Source organism: Pelodiscus sinensis, chromosome 3 (genome assembly GCF_049634645.1).
Source record: "Pelodiscus sinensis isolate JC-2024 chromosome 3, ASM4963464v1, whole genome shotgun sequence".
In the NCBI taxonomy this organism is placed as follows: Eukaryota; Metazoa; Chordata; order Testudines; family Trionychidae; genus Pelodiscus; species Pelodiscus sinensis.
Genome location: NC_134713.1, coordinates 198,652,054 through 198,673,118, shown reverse-complemented (window position 1 = coordinate 198,673,118; position 21,065 = coordinate 198,652,054). Strand labels below are relative to the sequence as shown.

Sequence of the window (21,065 nt, the reverse complement as noted above, 5' to 3'; positions counted from 1 at the left end):
TCCTGAGTCCTAGCCCACCACACTAACCTTTGGACCATGCTTCCTCTGAGTCATGGTAGCAGGACAAAGACTGAATGGACATGGAGGCTGAACTAACCTGTTACCCATGGAGCTGTTATGTCCAGAACGAGGTGAGGCATGGTAACAGAGTAAACCTGCTGCTATCATGAGTAGCAGTTACTTGGAAACTGATCTATACAAATCTCTTATCAATAGGTCCAAAGTAACCTATCATATACCCTTGAGTACTGCTCCTCAAAAGGAGTACTAGAGTACAGGCTGCTTACAGATTCCTTTTGCTGTGTGTGTTTAAACTGTATGGTGACGCCAAGGCCATGCTCAGCACTGTAACTAGCATTCTCACAGTCACGACAGGACTGTCAAGAAAAATAACAGACTTCAGATCTGAAAAGTTACGTTACTTCTCAGGGCTACGGTTAAAAACTGAAATGCATTACTGAAACTAGGCATGTGATTTACTACCACAGCCATAATTGCTACTGCAATAACCCAATACAGGAGGCATGTGGGCTAAAGACACAGCCACTTGCGCATTATGCTGAGAAATTGTGCCAGGAAATGAATGACCAGGTCAGCTAAAGCACAAAGAGAGAAAGGAGGGGAAATGCATTTTAACCCTTGAGAGCAGCTCACAGGTTCCAGGTGATGTTTTTCAGCGTGGATGCAGAAGCACTCATGAGCTAACTGTGGTTGGTTGCTTGTCCAAATGAGGCTGCAGGATAATTAGATTGTGGGGAGGGCAGTTGCATTCTTGAACAAACATGCATTACATACTCATCTGTGTTAGCTGAATGGTGTTATGCATCTGCTAACCTAAGGGTTCAAAGGGCCCTTAGAGCAGGGAGGACCCTTCACGGAATTGTGCTATACTGACACCTGCAAATAGGACACCGCACCTGGCAAAATACTACTACACGTCAATCTGCTAAAGCCTGACGTTTGGATGGATGCAAATTGTCTTGGGACTATACATTCCCTCCCATTCTCCGAAGAGCCAGTGTCATCTTTTTCACTTGTGTTACCATCTGTGATGCAGCTGTATGGCTGAACTGCCTGAAGTAATTAGCAGTGGAAACTGCCTAGAAATTTCACCGAGGAAACAAGTGGGAAAAATCTCAAACAAGTTTGCTCTCTATGATGTGTTGTATCTGCCCAAGGAGCCACAGTTGAAACAATCCAGTTTGTTTTTCATTAGGAAGAAATACACAGTGCAACCCAGAACTCCCTCCTTCTGTGGCTCTGTTTTGTGGTGGAGGTTTTCCTGTGCAATTGCAGTGCTCCCTAGTGGGTTATTGTCCAGTGAGAAGTAAACCCAAACAATTTTGGCATTGTGTTTGAATTGAAGAGTGAGATTTAACTCACCTTGATCTAGAAAATTCCTTTGCTTCTGAAAAGTAAACCATGTGTAAACAGATCACAATAATCAGTAAAGGCAGATTTGAGTTTTAGGAGCTGAATAAACCCATAGCTCAAAACCCTTAAGGGACAGGCAGTGTACGGCTAGGCTAAGGTGCAGCTAAGGTGTCAGCTATACCTGACACTGAAAAGAAGACACTTTATATAGGGACAAGGATTTCTTTTAATGAAAATCTGAGAACAGAAATTACTCCAGTTTACTTTTAAGGCACTTGGGCCCAGACCTTCACAGGTATTGAGGATTTGGACCTTGATCAAAAATATTTTTTTACTTAAACCATGTCATTACAAGGAAACAATAGAAGTTAATATGTTCCATAGATATAGCCAACATCTACAAAGAAGTCTTAAAAAGTCTTAAATAAAATTAAGAGCCTCATGGCCTATGCCCACAGTATTTAACAAATGTGTCTATCCAAAGAGGAGAAAAAAGGCAACATGGTTAAAACTCAGAGTTGGGAACAAGTGAAGTAAAAATGTGCAGGTTAGACACGTACACATCTGTGCAAAAAACATTTGGTTCACTCCAAGACTGACAACAGAGAAGGAGACTTTGCAGTCAATGCAAAATCTTATTTCCCTTTTTAAACCTTCCTGTTAGCCCTTCAGTTAAAAAAGAGTGTAAAGGTCACTCAAGATGCTATATTAGCTGCAGCGAAAGCTAATGTGATCTGAAAAATACAATTTCATGAGATAACATTGGCCAATAAGATGTTTGGAAGATTCTAAAACCTTTGTTTTTGTTCTTCATTAGTGAAGCCATCGTTCAGTTCGACCAACAGCCAAATCGGTTGCATATCTCTAGTTCTTATGTGGCCACCTTGCATGAGGAACAATCTCAAGAAGAGAAAGGCCTATGGGAGCTTCATACGCTCCCACATTCCAAGGAAACAAAGCAGTACACTGGAAGGCCAATGCCGCAAGCCAAGTCACAGGGTCTCCTTATGACCCCCCTAATGACTTCAGTGGAGCTTGGCGCTGGGTCTTCACAGAATAGAGCGAAGCCTCGAGAGTGTGCAGTGAGTGACTCTCTTTAGGAGGACTGGTCCCTCATCTTTGAAACGGTTTCATTTACATCTTACGACAGAGACTGCCTGCAAGCTAGGAAGCACATTTTTAATTAGGCACCCAGACAATGGTGAAGTATACAGTATTAAGTGCAAAACTCAGTTCAACCTGGTTTTGGGTCTGTAGCTAGTCCCTAAGTAATGTAATAGGGGATCACAAAAATATTGGTATTTCACCTACTATTTGGAAAGTTTCATCTTCTTGGCAAAGTCATCTGAGAGCACATATCATTTCTTGCAAGATGCAAAAACAGCAGTTCTGAGCCCTGCCAAACTGAGGGTAGCTCAAAGCAGCAATACATACTTGAAAACACAACAGCTTAACTGACAGAAGTCACTGCAAGGAAGAGGGGCACTGAGGAGTCACAGTTAATTGCAATACTCGCTTTGCATGAAGTGCTCTGATCTTGCTTAATGGGTTACTTTTTAAGGTGATTTTGGTGAAGTTGTTTACATGACTTTAGAGATTCACAAGGTTTCTTCTGGCTCACTGTGGCTCAAATGCCAGTGCATATACACATCTTGCATGCTATCACTACATAAGGGTTACTGCAGTGAATTTGTCTCTTTCGGCACAAGATTTGCACAAGTACATCTATACCCTTTGTAACAGTTAGCTTCCATTAGTACCTTTATATTAAGACACTAGTTACACATTCAGTATGAACAGAAGATACAGCTTTGCCTCAGTTGCTCACCAGAGCAGATGACGAATGAAATGACTAGCTTCAAACCAGCAAACCCTTACCTGCACCCTTAACTTTTACTCACCTGGGCCATCTCAGAAGGACTACTCTGGTGAGCAAAGAGGCCAGTGTGAAAGTGTTTACAATATGGAGGCTTATATGGGAAACTTGAGGTTACTCCAGTACAAAAGTCCATTATTCCCACCACACAGTTTCCTTGCTTTTATGTGAATTGTACACTCTTCATAAAGGCTTTTTTTCTTTCCCAACATCAATTTTCATTACTATGGAGACAGTTTTACAAGTATTTGAACAAGTGAGTCTGTCCACTCTGTAAAAAAGCTGTTCTGAATGTTTTCTGCTTGAAAAGCACTTTTTAATGGTGGTGGAAGACATGTAGGATAGGCATCTCATGGAGATTTAATAGGCTTCTAGCTGCAAACTTTTAAGGGAGAGAGCTTCTGGATCTATGGTGCTGGGGTACCCCAGAACCCCCATGTATCTCAGGGGCTTTTCAAGGATATGGGGGTCCATACGCTGCTTGTTTTGCACAGGAATGGCCAATGCACTGGAGAGATCTGGAGGAAGCTCTCAGGATTTTCCATGGAATAGGGTAATGCTGCTTATTGTATTTCATTAAAACTGCAGCCCCTAGTGACAATAAAAATGACAGATGAATTTAATAAAATATGTACAACGGTCACTCTCCTCCGTAAGATATGCAGCGTGGGCACAGTGTGATCTAAGAATGCACACGTCTCGGGAGTAAGATTATACCACAAGCAGTTTAAGATTTGCTTCCATGTTTAGCAACCTGTTATCAGAATCTTTCATGGCTCAAGAGCTCATAGCTACCCTCACTGGAGGCTACCTATTGCTCTAATATAGACAGAGAAAATATGCAATTTTGCCAGCAATTCAAGTTCTGATTAGTTATTCGATCCTGGGCCAAATCCTGAAACTCCCCGAAGTCCATAAAGTTTAGCCAGAGTTAGGTTTCCAGTTGGATTGCAAGTTTCAGCTCCATGACTCCAAATGATCCACAGCAGTGTAGAAATTACCATGGAAATCACTTAACCATTTGGGGTAGCTACTGATACAGAGTGGCAGGGGGCTCCTCGGGAGTGGGGCCAGAGCGCACTGGCTGCCGGCCCCGCCCTGGGGACTACAGAATAGTCAAGTAACTGATAAGAATTCACAAGGTTACTCAACCATTCAGTTAACTGATATTTAACATCCCTAACTGGCAGAACTCTATTAAGAGCAGAGGAGGATTAGGCATGATACCAACAGAATATATTCTAACCTTGTAATATGCAAAAAGAGGCAGGGAAATCTTGTACCAATCAGTCCAGTTACAGATTAGCACTCCCGAATCTCTGGTGTCAGGGTAACATGCAAACTAACCAATCAAAATATAAACTCGGAACCCTTTAAACTGTTATAAATGACTATGAATATTTTTCTACAACTATTTTCTCTTCCCTTTATTTTTTCCCTATCCTAGCCTAATTATTTTCCTTAAGGAGTTTGAAAGTGATGTTCCTTTCTCTTGTTCCTGGTGGAATAGGCAGCAAAGTTCTAATCGCCGACCTTGCAGAGAATTCTTTCAATGGGAGTAGAATGAAAAGATAGTTTAGCATGACTGTAGCACTAGGAAGAGAAGGATACTCCTAAAGCATGGTTGTCACCTACAAACCTTACTAGTTACTGACCAGGAGAATGAGTAGACACAAGCTTTCAAGCAACACAGAGCTCTTAGAATCATAGGGCTGGAAGAGATCTCCGGTCACTGATGCCTCTCCTATGGGGCTCAAAGCGTAACGGTCTCTTCCACCAACAGAAGTTGGTCCAGTAAAAGATGTTACCTCTTTCATGGATAAGGACTAACAGCTACAGCACCACTGCAGACAAGGACCAGGTCTACACTAGACATGGAAGGCTGGGTAAGGTATGTAAAATTCACAGCTGGAGCCAGCTTACCCCAAACCCAAGCTTGGTGCTGTCTTCACAGAGGGAGGCTGACAGGAGCAAACACTCCCATCGGCTTGCCTTACCCCTCACAACTGGCACTGAGGGTGCTGGCAGGAGCTGCTCTCTGCAGTCAATGTATGGGTCTTAACTAGACCCACTAAATCAAACACCAGAAGAGCGCTCACCAGCACAGTGATGAAGACTCACCAAAAAAAAAAGGAACGTCTTTTCAGGAAGTCCATGCATGGAGTCTATCTCTCCTGCCAGTAAAATTCAGCAAGGCTGGCCCTATGTCCATACGGCCAGGGAACATTTGAAAGTGGGTGAGTCATTCCCTGCCGGCAAAAACGGAGGAGGCTTAGCAAGTCATGAAGGTTACTTCATGAGAATTGCACGGCTTGCCTTGCCTCCGTTGCTGCCATGTCTGAGTCCCTCCCGGGAGGCAAGGAAGCACAATGCCCTTTTTGCAGATGAGGCAGTGGGCACAGGGAGGTGACGCTCCTGATCCAAGATCACACCGAATTCGTTACACTGTAATAACTCCCAGGTGTCTGTCGCTCACTTTTCCTATTCTTCAAATGTGAGAGACCCTCAGTGCTGTCACGGGATGAAGGTGGCTCGCAGGGGCTACTTACCCTGATACGTTGCACCTGAGGGGAGGCCTTGCCATAACTGCCAAGCACTCACAGAGCATGGAGTCTTCTGGGCAAGAGTATGTGGGGACTTGTAGAAAGCCAGGAAGTTCAAGCAGAAGGTGCCGCCATATGGAAGCAAAGAGGTGGTGAGGAGGAAACTCGGGGGTGGAACAGAAGCCCTGGGACCTTGTCCCTTGTGGAAGAGCTCATCCAGAGGATGAAGAAGAAAACCCCTGAATGCAGAATAGTAAGCGACAGCAGGAGATGGGACTGTGCAGACCTGGGCTGTTGATGGAAGGGTCCCTGGCTGGAACATGGAGCAGTGCCCGAGTTCCCCCACCCCTCACAGGGTAAATGGCATGTCTGGAATGGGAAGACTGCCTGGGGCGGCACAGATAGCTGGTCCAGTGAAACGCTGTTACCCCACAAGGAGAAAGCTACAGTGACCTGGCCGCAGCACCAAGCACTGCTACAACTAGGAGGGGCTGAGTGCACGCACAGGAAGGAAGGAATGGGAAGTCAGGCCAAGCAGAGCTACTCCACAGAGGCAGCCATCAGGCGATACCCCAGGGAAGGGAACAATCCTGTTACTTCAGAATTTCCAAATATTTCATGGGCTTAGAGGAGGCTAATCATCCCCAAGCCCAGGTGGGTGCTGAGATCCCTTTCCCAGAGGGCATAGGAACCGAACTTCGGAGGTACTGAGGTGCCTCAGTGCCATTGATTTCAAAGGGAGCTGGGGACCTAAAGAGCTTTGCGGATCTGGGCCTAGGTTCATTAATCTGAGGGAAGGGAATGGCTGGGATCCTTTGGACCCCAGACTGACTATTTTGAGGCCTGAAACCATAATTAGGTGCTAAAGCAACTGTAATGAAAAGAATATGGCTACTTGATCTGCTCCATTTGACAAATAGTGCACATGCGCTATACACTGCAGCGTATAGCACGGCTAAAATAAAGCACTGTGGCAGCTACCTGAACTGGGAAAATCAAGTTATATTAGGTTGTGGCTTCCCCATCCCGGGATGTGTTTAAAAACAGGCTGGGGATGGTCTAAGCTTGGTCCTGCCTAGGCCCAGAGGGCTGGACTCGATGACACCTCAAGGTCCATTCCAGCCCATGTCTATGATTCTAAGTCAGTGTTTCTTAAACTGTGTTCCGAGGCAGACCAGTTTTTGCTCAATAACTTCCCCCCACCCAACCCTTTTTTTTTTCTTCTCAACAAAAAAATCCTTGGTGTTCCTCAGAAAAAAAAGTTATTGTTTGGTGTTCCTCGGTCTGAAAATGTTTAAGAAACACTGTTCTAAGGGGAATGAAAAATGGAAGATGTGTGTTATCTTACTATTTTCCAAAAGGGCAAAATATATTATACATGTTCTTCCCTGTGTGTCTGAAGTAGCTAGGGGAAAGTGTTACTTCATGCATTAAAAACATCACCTACCTCAATAGTCAAACATTTTACTAGCAATTTATTTTTAATGCAGCTAATGTAATCTTCAAAAGGCTGCTATCCACCTCCCCTAAAAATAGTGTGAAAACACTTAGATTTGGCAGATTCAGTAAGGCACTTGGTTAGAAGGTTTTTGACATATGGTGCTTCACATTGTGTTGTCCATGGTTTCCAAGGAAAGAAAGAAGGCAGCTGTAAACCATAGTCTATGAGAGATTATAAGTAAGTATGTTGTGAAAGGAATAATTTTTTCTCTTAGGAGCGAGCAGAATTAGATGATAGTCCATGAAAGAGCAGTTGTCTGGAGGGTTATTTAGGATCCTCCAAATTTCATTAGGAAAGAGACGTGAGCCTTTTCCTATGAAGATGCAGACTGCTCGGTCTTGTATTTCTCGTAGGCATCTACTATTTCTGCAACAATGATTGGATCATCCAGCGTGGTGATATCTCCCAAGTCACTGGATTGGTTAGTGACTATTTTCTTCAACACCCGTCTCATGATTTTCCCAGATCGCGTTTTAGGAAGCCGTTTTACCACCTACAGAGAAGAACAAATCCACTTGCCTTACAATTGTGCAGCTAACTCAGCTAGTCCCTGAAGAATTTGATCCTGATGAGAATATTTGAATGAACCCAGCCTTGAAACAATCCCATTGCATACCCCCGAGAGGTTCCTGGGAACCACCTCCGAGCTGGGCTTGGAGGGCAGTGCCCAGAAAGAAGGAATACTGCAACATTTATTTGTATTCGTTTTCAACTGATTTTTCTCCTTTCTTTTTCTGGTTTTAGCCCAACTGCAGATGCTGGATTCTAAGCGCTTTGAAAATAAGGCTACTCAATCAGATGCTAAACTAAAGTTAGAAGGTGGGTTGTAGGCACCTGTGTCTGGAAACCTGGGCCTCAGCACTCTCATATATCTGAGCGTGGCTTGCAAAGCAGCAGGCATCATCTGCCCAGTTGTACGGAGCAGGAACAGTTAAGCTGCCTGCTCACAGTCACACTGTATGGAATATATCTCAGTGCCCTGATTCCCCATCACAAGTCCTATCCACAATAGTCTGCAAGCTGCCATGTACAGACACGGGTTAATGGTAACTCATAAGGTCATAGGGAAGGCCTTCGAGAGGAACCTGAAGGGTTACTATTTGTACAGATCACTCCTTTACACAGAACAGAGGCACAGACAGGCCATGCCATCTGCCATATGACGAGGGCCCCGCCAAACTCACAATTCGTTTTGGTCAATTTCATGGTCATAGGATTTAAAAAATCATTCATGTCATTATTACAGCTATTGAAATCAGAAATGTCAGTGTTGCACTTAAAGGGGTCCTGACCCAAAGAGCAGTTGTGGGTGGCTACAAGGTTATTATAGGCTGGGTGCGGAGCTGCCTCCATTACTTCTGTGCTGAGGCTGGCAGTGATGCTGCCTTCACAGCTGGGAAGCTGGAGAATGTCAGCTGATGGTCGGGAGTTAGGGATGTAAAAGGTTAAATAGTTAACTGGTAAGCATTAGGCTTACCATTAACCAGATCTTAACCATTACATCCAGCAAATGGCCATCCATGCTGGCTCAGCCAGCCAGAAGGACCCCCGTTCTAGCCATGCGTGTCCGGGCACAGCAGCCCTGGCCACAATGGGTCACCCAGCCAGGTGGACCCCAGCCACAGAAGTCTGGGTCGGTGAGACCCAAGGCCTTGCTAGGCTAAGCTGGCTAGCTGGAGCAACCCAGGCAACCCACCCTGCACTGGCCTGCTGGGGGATCCCAGCCCCTATCATGCCAGGCTAGCTGGAGTGACCTTGGTTAAGCAGATAAACTATGAATTTTTAATAATTACACCACTATTGGGAGCACAGTCCAGCTCTGAACACAGCTGGCACCGTTGTATGGAGGTGCCGCCCTTACTTCTGTGCGGCTGCTGTTGGGGTGCTTCCTTCAGAGCTGGGCACCGGCTAACAGCTCCCACACTCCCACTGCCCTGCTCTAAAGTTAGCCCAGAAGTAAAAGTGGCACTAGCATGATCCCCTCCCCCCACAAAAAAAATAATCTTGTGACCCACCCACTACTCCTCTTTCAGTCAGGGCCCCCAATTTGAGACACATTTGTCTCCCCCATGAAATCAGGTCTTTTGTGTGCTTTCACCCTCCATGCTACAGATTTCTCCGAGGGAGATCAGATTTCAAGGTCCATGACACATTTTTCAGTCCTGAATTTGGTAGGGCCCTACATATGGCTGCTCTGTTTTGGGATGCATGTGCTGAAAACAGGCCAATGGGTAACTGCTACTCTGTAGGGAAATGGAGCAGTATGATCAGCCATGGGCTTTACTCTGGGACTAACTGGGGAAATTGCTTTCACTGAGGTCTAAGCTAGTCACTAAACTTGGCCAGCATCCCTTTAAATGGCCAAGGCACATTCTGCCACTGCTCTGCACTTGCTCAGCCTATGGCTGAACTAGGGACGTAAGCGACTAGTCGCGCACTCCCTGCACGGCTTCTGCTTTGGAACTGTTCAAGAGCCCATTTCAAAGGCTCAGGCACCGCAGGGAGCGTGGGGGCCAGTCGACTGTTCGATTAGTTAATTAATCTAAATTTAACATCCCTAGGTTGACCTGCTCCTTACTGATGTCCAGATTAAATAAATGCCGGGGTGAGATGAGCATCACCTGGTACAACGGTGCTTTACTTCGCTTTGGCTGTGGTATAACTGCAGCTTTGCTCTTGTATGTTCCAACCTTCCCCCTTAATGTTTGGGTTTTTTAATCAAATAAAATGGGAGTATTCTGTATATCTTTGTATTTCCGTCGGTCACTCCTCGGTCTGATTAACTGCATTGTGTGCCCGACAGACACAGAAGCATATGAACATAGCAAGGATGCTGTATTAAGATGGAGGCAGGAAACAGACCTTTTAAGCAACTTGACTATGTGTACATGCTTTGAACATGAGGGGCCCCACCCCCTTCCTCCCACACATGCCGAGCTCTCCTCAATGTAGTTTGGAAGCAGAAGTAAAACAGCTGGTTTGAAATCCCCTTTATGTGCTCCTGATTCGTAGGGTAGGCTCAGTACTTGGCATAAGCCAGAGGTGGCCAACCAGTTAGACACTAAAATCAAAAGAGCTGTGGATAGTAGTGCAAAGAGCCACACAACCCTCCCCCAGAGCCAGGCACCCCACTCTAACCCAATGAATCCCTCCTCCCCCAGAGCCAAGCACCCCCGCTCTAACCCAATGCCTCCCCCCTCCCCCAGAGCCAGGCAGCCCCAGGCACCCTCGCTCTAACCCAATGCCTCCCCCCTCCCGCAGAGCCAAGCACCCCCGCTCTAACCCAATGCCTCCCCCCTCCCGCAGAGCCAAGCACCCCCGCTCTAACCCAATGCCTCCCCCCTCCCGCAGAGCCAAGCACCCCCGCTCTAATCCAATGCCTCACCCCTCCCCCAGAGCCAGGCACCCCACTCTAACCCAATGCCTCACCCCTCCTCCAGAGCCAGGCAGCCCCAGGCACCCCCGCTCTAACCCAATGCCTCCCCCCTCCCCCAGAGCCAGGCACCCCCGCTCTAATCCAATGCCTCACCCCTCCTCCAGAGCCAGGCAGCCCGCTCTAATCCAATGCCTCACCCCTCCCCCAGAGCCAGGCACCCCCGCTCTAATCCAATGCCTCACCCCTCCCCCAGAGCCAAGCACCCCCGCTCTAATCCAATGCCTCCTCCCTCCCCCAGAGCCAAGCACCCCCGCTCTAATCCAATGCCTCACCCCTCCCCCAGAGCCAGGCACCCCCACTCTAACCCAATGCCTCACCCCTCCTCCAGAGCCAGGCACCCCCGCTCTAATCCAATGCCTCCCCCCTCCCCCAGAGCCAGGCACCCCCGCTCTAACCCAATGCCTCACCCCTCCTCCAGAGCCAGGCACCCCCGCTCTAACCCAATGCCTCACCCCTCCTCCAGAGCCAGGCACCCCCGCTCTAATCCAATGCCTCCCCCCTCCCCCAGAGCCAGGCACCCCCGCTCTAACCCAATGCCTCACCCCTCCTCCAGAGCCAGGCACCCCCGCTCTAACCCAATGCCTCCCCCCTCCCCCAGAGCCAGGCACCCCCGCTCTAATCCAATGCCTCCCCCCTCCCCCAGAGCCAGGCACCCCCGCTCTAACCCAATGCCTCCCCCCTCCCCCAGAGCCAAGCACCCCCGCTCTAATCCAATGCCTCACCCCTCCCCCAGAGCCAGGCACCCCCGCTCTAACCCAATGCCTCACCCCTCCCCCAGAGCCAGGCACCCCCGCTCTAACCCAATGCCTCACCCCTCCCCCAGAGCCAGGCACCCCCGCTCTAATCCAATGCCTCACCCCTCCCCCAGAGCCAGGCACCCCCGCTCTAACCCAATGCCTCCCCCCTCCCCCAGAGCCAAGCACCCCCGCTCTAATCCAATGCCTCACCCCTCCCCCAGAGCCAGGCACCCCCGCTCTAACCCAATGCCTCACCCCTCCCCCAGAGCCAGGCACCCCCGCTCTAACCCAATGCCTCACCCCTCCCCCAGAGCCAGGCACCCCCGCTCTAACCCAATGCCTCACCCCTCCCCCAGAGCCAGGCACCCCCTCTCTAACCCAATGCCTCACCCCTCCTCCAGAGCCAGGCACCCCCGCTCTAATCCAATGCCTCACCCCTCCCCCAGAGCCAGGCACCCCCGCTCTAACCCAATGCCTCACCCCTCCCCCAGAGCCAGGCACCCCCGCTCTAATCCAATGCCTCACCCCTCCCCCAGAGCCAGGCACCCCCGCTCTAACCCAATGCCTCCCCCCTCCTCCAGAGCCAGGCAGCCCGCTCTAATCCAATGCCTCACCCCTCCTCCAGAGCCAAGCACCCCCGCTCTAACCCAATGCCTCACCCCTCCCCCAGAGCCAGGCACCCCCGCTCTAACCCAATGCCTCATCCCTCCTCCAGAGCCAAGCACCCCCGCTCTAACCCAATGCCTCACCCCTCCTCCAGAGCCAAGCACCCCCGCTCTAATCCAATGCCTCATCCCTCCTCCAGAGCCAAGCACCCCCGCTCTAACCCAATGCCTCATCCCTCCTCCAGAGCCAAGCACCCCCGCTCTAATCCAATGCCTCATCCCTCCTCCAGAGCCAAGCACCCCCGCTCTAACCCAATGCCTCATCCCTCCTCCAGAGCCAAGCACCCCCGCTCTAACCCAATGCCTCATCCCTCCTCCAGAGCCAGGCACCCCCGCTCTAATCCAATGCCTCCTCCCTCCCCCAGAGCCAGGCACCCCCGCTCTAACCCAATGCCTCATCCCTCCTCCAGAGCCAAGCACCCCCGCTCTAACCCAATGCCTCACCCCTCCCCCAGAGCCAAGCACCCCCGCTCTAACCCAATGCCTCACCCCTCCCCCAGAGCCAGGCACCCCCGCTCTAACCCAATGCCTCACCCCTCCCCCAGAGCCAGGCACCCCCGCTCTAATCCAATGCCTCATCCCTCCTCCAGAGCCAGGCACCCCCGCTCTAACCCAATGCCTCATCCCTCCTCCAGAGCCAAGCACCCCCGCTCTAACCCAATGCCTCACCCCTCCCCCAGAGCCAAGCACCCCCGCTCTAACCCAATGCCTCACCCCTCCCCCAGAGCCAGGCACCCCCGCTCTAACCCAATGCCTCACCCCTCCCCCAGAGCCAGGCACCCCCGCTCTAATCCAATGCCTCATCCCTCCTCCAGAGCCAAGCACCCCCGCTCTAACCCAATGCCTCATCCCTCCTCCAGAGCCAAGCACCCCCGCTCTAACCCAATGCCTCATCCCTCCTCCAGAGCCAGGCACCCCCGCTCTAATCCAATGCCTCCTCCCTCCCCCAGAGCCAGGCACCCCCGCTCTAACCCAATGCCTCATCCCTCCTCCAGAGCCAAGCACCCCCGCTCTAACCCAATGCCTCACCCCTCCCCCAGAGCCAAGCACCCCCGCTCTAACCCAATGCCTCACCCCTCCCCCAGAGCCAGGCACCCCCACTCTAACCCAATGCCTCATCCCTCCTCCAGAGCCAGGCACCCCCGCTCTAACCCAATGCCTCACCCCTCCTCCAGAGCCAGGCACCCCCGCTCTAACCCAATGCCTCACCCCTCCCCCAGAGCCAGGCACCCCCGCTCTAACCCAATGCCTCCCCCCTCCCCCAGAGCCAGGCACCCCCGCTCTAACCCAATGCCTCACCCCTCCTCCAGAGCCAGGCACCCCCGCTCTAATCCAATGCCTCCCCCCTCCCCCAGAGCCAAGCACCCCCGCTCTAACCCAATGCCTCACCCCTCCCCCAGAGCCAGGCACCCCCGCTCTAACCCAATGCCTCACCCCTCCTCCAGAGCCAGGCACCCCCGCTCTAACCCAATGCCTCACCCCTCCCCCAGAGCCAGGCACCCCCGCTCTAACCCAATGCCTCACCCCTCCTCCAGAGCCAGGCACCCCCGCTCTAACCCAATGCCTCACCCCTCCTCCAGAGCCAGGCACCCCCGCTCTAATCCAATGCCTCACCCCTCCCCCAGAGCCAGGCACCCCCTCTCTAACCCAATGCCTCACCCCTCCTCCAGAGCCAGGCACCCCCGCTCTAATCCAATGCCTCACCCCTCCTCCAGAGCCAGGCACCCCCGCTCTAACCCAATGCCTCACCCCTCCCCCAGAGCCAAGCACCCCGCTCTAATCCAATGCCTCCCCCCTCCTCCAGAGCCAGGCACCCCCGCTCTAATCCAATGCCTCCTCCCTCCCCCAGAGCCAGGCACCCCCGCTCTAACCCAATGCCTCACCCCTCCTCCAGAGCCAGGCACCCCCGCTCTAACCCAATGCCTCACCCCTCCCCCAGAGCCAGGCACCCCCGCTCTAACCCAATGCCTCACCCCTCCTCCAGAGCCAGGCACCCCCGCTCTAACCCAATGCCTCACCCCTCCTCCAGAGCCAGGCACCCCCGCTCTAATCCAATGCCTCACCCCTCCCCCAGAGCCAGGCACCCCCTCTCTAACCCAATGCCTCACCCCTCCTCCAGAGCCAGGCACCCCCGCTCTAATCCAATGCCTCACCCCTCCTCCAGAGCCAGGCACCCCCGCTCTAACCCAATGCCTCACCCCTCCCCCAGAGCCAAGCACCCCGCTCTAATCCAATGCCTCCTCCCTCCCCCAGAGCCAGGCACCCCCGCTCTAATCCAATGCCTCACCCCTCCTCCAGAGCCAGGCACCCCCGCTCTAACCCAATGCCTCCCCCCTCCCCCAGAGCCAGGCACCCCCGCTCTAATCCAATGCCTCACCCCTCCCCCAGAGCCAGGCACCCCCGCTCTAATCCAATGCCTCCTCCCTCCCCCAGAGCCAGGCACCCCCGCTCTAATCCAATGCCTCACCCCTCCCCCAGAGCCAGGCACCCCCGCTCTAATCCAATGCCTCCCCCCTCCCCCAGAGCCAAGCACCCCCGCTCTAACCCAATGCCTCACCCCTCCCCCAGAGCCAGGCACCCCCGCTCTAACCCAATGCCTCACCCCTCCCCCAGAGCCAGGCACCCCCGCTCTAATCCAATGCCTCCCCCCTCCCCCAGAGCCAGGCACCCCCGCTCTAATCCAATGCCTCCCCCCTCCCCCAGAGCCAGGCACCCCCTCTCTAACCCAATGCCTCACCCCTCCCCCAGAGCCAGGCACCCCCGCTCTAACCCAATGCCTCACCCCTCCCCCAGAGCCAGGCACCCCCGCTCTAATCCAATGCCTCCCCCCTCCCCCAGAGCCAGGCACCCCCGCTCTAATCCAATGCCTCCCCCCTCCCCCAGAGCCAGGCACCCCCTCTCTAACCCAATGCCTCACCCCTCCTCCAGAGCCAGGCACCCCCTCTCTAACCCAATGCCTCACCCCTCCTCCAGAGCCAGGCACCCCCGCTCTAATCCAATGCCTCACCCCTCCTCCAGAGCCAGGCACCCCCTCTCTAACCCAATGCCTCACCCCTCCCCCAGAGCCAGGCACCCCCGCTCTAATCCAATGCCTCACCCCTCCTCCAGAGCCAGGCACCCCCGCTCTAATCCAATGCCTCCCCCCTCCCCCAGAGCCAAGCACCCCCGCTCTAACCCAATGCCTCACCCCTCCCCCAGAGCCAGGCACCCCCGCTCTAACCCAATGCCTCACCCCTCCTCCAGAGCCAGGCACCCCCGCTCTAACCCAATGCCTCACCCCTCCCCCAGAGCCAGGCACCCCCGCTCTAACCCAATGCCTCACCCCTCCTCCAGAGCCAGGCACCCCCGCTCTAACCCAATGCCTCACCCCTCCTCCAGAGCCAGGCACCCCCGCTCTAACCCAATGCCTCACCCCTCCTCCAGAGCCAGGCACCCCCACTCTAACCCAATGCCTCACCCCTCCTCCAGAGCCAGGCACCCCCGCTCTAACCCAATGCCTCACCCCTCCTCCAGAGCCAGGCACCCCCGCTCTAATCCAATGCCTCACCCCTCCTCCAGAGCCAGGCACCCCCGCTCTAATCCAATGCCTCACCCCTCCCCCAGAGCCAGGCACCCCCTCTCTAACCCAATGCCTCACCCCTCCTCCAGAGCCAGGCACCCCCGCTCTAATCCAATGCCTCACCCCTCCTCCAGAGCCAGGCACCCCCGCTCTAACCCAATGCCTCACCCCTCCCCCAGAGCCAAGCACCCCGCTCTAATCCAATGCCTCCCCCCTCCTCCAGAGCCAGGCACCCCCGCTCTAATCCAATGCCTCCTCCCTCCCCCAGAGCCAGGCACCCCCGCTCTAACCCAATGCCTCACCCCTCCTCCAGAGCCAGGCACCCCCGCTCTAACCCAATGCCTCACCCCTCCCCCAGAGCCAGGCACCCCCGCTCTAACCCAATGCCTCACCCCTCCTCCAGAGCCAGGCACCCCCGCTCTAACCCAATGCCTCACCCCTCCTCCAGAGCCAGGCACCCCCGCTCTAATCCAATGCCTCACCCCTCCCCCAGAGCCAGGCACCCCCTCTCTAACCCAATGCCTCACCCCTCCTCCAGAGCCAGGCACCCCCGCTCTAATCCAATGCCTCACCCCTCCTCCAGAGCCAGGCACCCCCGCTCTAACCCAATGCCTCACCCCTCCCCCAGAGCCAAGCACCCCGCTCTAATCCAATGCCTCCTCCCTCCCCCAGAGCCAGGCACCCCCGCTCTAATCCAATGCCTCACCCCTCCTCCAGAGCCAGGCACCCCCGCTCTAACCCAATGCCTCACCCCTCCCCCAGAGCCAGGCACCCCCGCTCTAACCCAATGCCTCACCCCTCCCCCAGAGCCAGGCACCCCCGCTCTAATCCAATGCCTCCCCCCTCCCCCAGAGCCAGGCACCCCCGCTCTAATCCAATGCCTCCCCCCTCCCCCAGAGCCAGGCACCCCCTCTCTAACCCAATGCCTCACCCCTCCCCCAGAGCCAGGCACCCCCGCTCTAACCCAATGCCTCACCCCTCCCCCAGAGCCAGGCACCCCCGCTCTAATCCAATGCCTCCCCCCTCCCCCAGAGCCAGGCACCCCCGCTCTAATCCAATGCCTCCCCCCTCCCCCAGAGCCAGGCACCCCCTCTCTAACCCAATGCCTCACCCCTCCTCCAGAGCCAGGCACCCCCTCTCTAACCCAATGCCTCACCCCTCCTCCAGAGCCAGGCACCCCCGCTCTAATCCAATGCCTCACCCCTCCTCCAGAGCCAGGCACCCCCGCTCTAATCCAATGCCTCCCCCCTCCCCCAGAGCCAAGCACCCCCGCTCTAACCCAATGCCTCACCCCTCCCCCAGAGCCAGGCACCCCCGCTCTAACCCAATGCCTCACCCCTCCTCCAGAGCCAGGCACCCCCGCTCTAACCCAATGCCTCACCCCTCCCCCAGAGCCAGGCACCCCCGCTCTAACCCAATGCCTCACCCCTCCTCCAGAGCCAGGCACCCCCGCTCTAACCCAATGCCTCCCCCCTCCCCCAGAGCCAGGCACCCCCACTCTAACCCAATGCCTCCCCCCTCCCCCAGAGCCAGGCACCCCCGCTCTAATCCAATGCCTCACCCCTCCTCCAGAGCCAGGCACCCCCGCTCTAATCCAATGCCTCACCCCTCCCCCAGAGCCAGGCACCCCCTCTCTAACCCAATGCCTCACCCCTCCTCCAGAGCCAGGCACCCCCGCTCTAATCCAATGCCTCACCCCTCCCCCAGAGCCAGGCACCCCCGCTCTAATCCAATGCCTCCCCCCTCCCCCAGAGCCAGGCACCCCCGCTCTAATCCAATGCCTCACCCCTCCCCCAGAGCCAAGCACCCCGCTCTAATCCAATGCCTCCCCCCTCCTCCAGAGCCAGGCACCCCCGCTCTAACCCAATGCCTCACCCCTCCCCCAGAGCCAAGCACCCCGCTCTAATCCAATGCCTCCCCCCTCCTCCAGAGCCAGGCACCCCCGCTCTAATCCAATGCCTCCTCCCTCCCCCAGAGCCAGGCACCCCCGCTCTAACCCAATGCCTCACCCCTCCTCCAGAGCCAGGCACCCCCGCTCTAACCCAATGCCTCACCCCTCCCCCAGAGCCAGGCACCCCCGCTCTAACCCAATGCCTCACCCCTCCCCCAGAGCCAGGCACCCCCGCTCTAACCCAATGCCTCACCCCTCCCCCAGAGCCAGGCACCCCCGCTCTAATCCAATGCCTCACCCCTCCCCCAGAGCCAGGCACCCCCTCTCTAACCCAATGCCTCACCCCTCCTCCAGAGCCAGGCACCCCCGCTCTAACCCAATGCCTCACCCCTCCCCCAGAGCCAGGCACCCCCGCTCTAATCCAATGCCTCACCCCTCCCCCAGAGCCAGGCACCCCCTCTCTAACCCAATGCCTCACCCCTCCTCCAGAGCCAGGCACCCCCGCTCTAATCCAATGCCTCACCCCTCCCCCAGAGCCAGGCACCCCCTCTCTAACCCAATGCCTCACCCCTCCTCCAGAGCCAGGCACCCCCGCTCTAATCCAATGCCTCACCCCTCCTCCAGAGCCAGGCACCCCCGCTCTAACCCAATGCCTCACCCCTCCCCCAGAGCCAGGCACCCCCTCTCTAACCCAATGCCTCACCCCTCCTCCAGAGCCAGGCACCCCCGCTCTAATCCAATGCCTCACCCCTCCTCCAGAGCCAGGCACCCCCGCTCTAACCCAATGCCTCCCCCCTCCCCCAGAGCCAGGCACCCCCGCTCTAATCCAATGCCTCCCCCCTCCCCCAGAGCCAGGCACCCCCTCTCTAACCCAATGCCTCACCCCTCCCCCAGAGCCAGGCACCCCCGCTCTAACCCAATGCCTCACCCCTCCCCCAGAGCCAGGCACCCCCGCTCTAATCCAATGCCTCCCCCCTCCCCCAGAGCCAGGCACCCCCGCTCTAATCCAATGCCTCCCCCCTCCCCCAGAGCCAGGCACCCCCTCTCTAACCCAATGCCTCACCCCTCCCCCAGAGCCAGGCACCCCCGCTCTAATCCAATGCCTCCCCCCTCCCCCAGAGCCAGGCACCCCGCTCTAACCCAATGCCTCACCCCTCCCCCAGAGCCAGGCACCCCCGCTCTAATCCAATGCCTCCCCCCTCCCCCAGAGCCAGGCACCCCGCTCTAATCCAATGCCTCCCCCCTCCCCCAGAGCCAGGCACCCCCGCTCTAACCCAATGCCTCCCCCCTCCCCCAGAGCCAAGCACCCCTGCTCTAATCCAATGCCTCCCCCCTCCCCCAGAGCCAGGCACCCCCGCTCTAACCCAATGCCTCCCCCCTCCCCCAGAGCCAAGCACCCCTGCTCTAATCCAATGCCTCCCCCCTCCCCCAGAGCCAAGCACCCCTGCTCTAATCCAATGCCTCACCCCTCCCCCAGAGCCAGGCACCCCCGCTCTAACCCAATGCCTCCCCCCTCCCCCAGAGCCAGGCACCCCCGCTCTAACCCAATGCCTCACCCCTCCCCCAGAGCCAGGCACCCCCGCTCTAACCCAATGCCTCACCCCTCCCCCAGAGCCAGGCACCCCCACTCTAACCCAATGCCTCACCCCTCCCCCAGAGCCAGGCACCCCCGCTCTAATCCAATGCCTCACCCCTCCTCCAGAGCCAGGCAGCCCGCTCTAATCCAATGCCTCACCCCTCCCCCAGAGCCAGGCACCCCCGCTCTAATCCAATGCCTCCCCCCTCCCCCAGAGCCAGGCACCCCCGCTCTAATCCAATGCCTCCCCGCTCCCCCAGAGCCAGGCACCCCCGCTCTAACCCAATGCCTCACCCCTCCCCCAGAGCCAGGCACCCCCGCTCTAACCCAATGCCTGGGTTTCACCAGAGCTGCCAGCGCTGAAATCAGACGCTTCTCCCTCCAGCCGCTGGGGCGCACGCGCAGAGCGGCCAGGAGCTGTCCGGGTGCGTGGCTCCGAACAAGCTGTAACCCTAAGAGCCTCATTCTCTTAAGCAAAGGGCCGCATGCGGCTCAAGAGCCACAGGCTGGCCACCCCTGGCATAAGCAGAACAGCCTCTGGGCCACTCTATGGACGCAACTGTCGTGGCCCCCCAGGAGACTGGTTTGCGACCCAGGATTCCAGGTGCGCTAGCATCCAGCTGTCCCTCTTTTCCTGCAGCCATGCCTTGGCACACTCCCCCACCAATGCCAGTTCGGCACTGCGGAGGCAGTCCCGCCTGCCAGGGCGGAGCAGAGCAGGCTCACTGGGGCGGGGCAGACCCCACACTTACCAGAACGTGATCGGGCACTGCATACTTGGCAATCTTGGAAGCAACGATAGATTTGAGCTCTTCTTTAACATTTTCGGTCTGAACGGTGTCCTCTTTTAACACGATGAAAGCAAAGGCACCTGGAAGGAAAAGGAACAGAGGGCACACGTCTGTGCATGATCTCATCGGTGGGGAAGGCATTCCTTCTAGTGTGTCTGTTTGCATGGCTGCTGTTTCACATGCCTGTAGTGACGGTCAGATCTGAGGTCTACCTTGCTCACTCTGACTCGTACCAATGAAACCAGTGGCTTCTTTACAGAGTAGAGAGGAGTAAGGGTGGCAGGATCAGGTCCTTAACAATACCTGTGCCTTGTTCTGGTGTCCCTGGGCTAGATTCTAATCTCAGTGATAGTAAATCTGGAATAAATCCACTAACGTTCCCAAGTATAAATGAAATCAGAAACTGGTCCATGGAGGTAAAGGTTCTGGATCCTGTTTCAAATTATTTCCTTGTGAACAAATCTTTATTTCCATTTACCAAAAATGGAGTCAAATGCTACAGTAACACACTATCCCCCTAAAAATGATAAGGGGTTAAGAGTTTGTCTACACAGGGATATCCAGGAAAATTCATATGAATTAACTAAAGATGTGAGTTTGAAATGGACTAGTGAAGCTGAATTAAACTCCTGTGTAAACACCCTCATTTGGAATAAAAGTGGCTTTCTTTTGGTTTAACTTAATTCACTTCCAAAATGAAGTAAGCAAAACCAAGTTAAAGCTACAGGTTTCACTTCCCTAAACTGGAACTCTGCTCTGACAACCTCCTGGACCGGTAGGGCCAGCAGCTGGGAGCCTGGTGGTAGCAGGGCTGGGCCATCCTGGCAGTCTGCTGCCTAGCAGTGGAGCTGGTGTAACAGTGACCTAGGCGGCCACGAGGCTGGTGCAGCGCAGTAAGTCACAGCATTGCAGCAAAGGCAGCCTGGCTGGGGCCACAACAGCCCGGCAGAGGCTGCCCGCTGCCCGGCAGTGGGGTGGGGGCTGCCTGTGTGGTGCAGGACCAGGGTCGCAAGAGTTGGCAGAGGCAGCCTGGCTGGATGCAGCAACCCCGCTGGGGCAGTTCTGCAGCCCAGCAAGGGCAGCATGCTGCCTTTCAGCGAGGCCAGGGCCACGGCA

At 55.1% G+C, this 21,065-nt stretch overlaps 1 protein-coding gene across 3 annotated transcripts in view; it reads right to left on the bottom strand.

Annotated features, from left to right (window-relative positions):
• Nucleotides 1–1,576: 1,576 nt before the first annotated feature.
• ACSS1 (acyl-CoA synthetase short chain family member 1) overlaps nucleotides 1,577–21,065 on the bottom strand; it is a 58,786-nt gene continuing 39,297 nt past the window's right edge. For 2 of the 3 annotated variants that reach the window (XM_075925864.1, XM_075925862.1), the window contains 2 exons: nucleotides 19,911–20,029; nucleotides 1,577–7,787 (listed from right to left, as the gene is read on the bottom strand). In XM_075925864.1, coding sequence (XP_075781979.1) covers nucleotides 7,608–7,787; nucleotides 19,911–20,029 — 299 coding nt within the window. In that variant the 3' untranslated portion in view covers nucleotides 1,577–7,607. The remainder of the gene's footprint in view (nucleotides 7,788–19,910; nucleotides 20,030–21,065) is intronic. The other variant, XM_075925863.1, reaches the window with a different exon arrangement.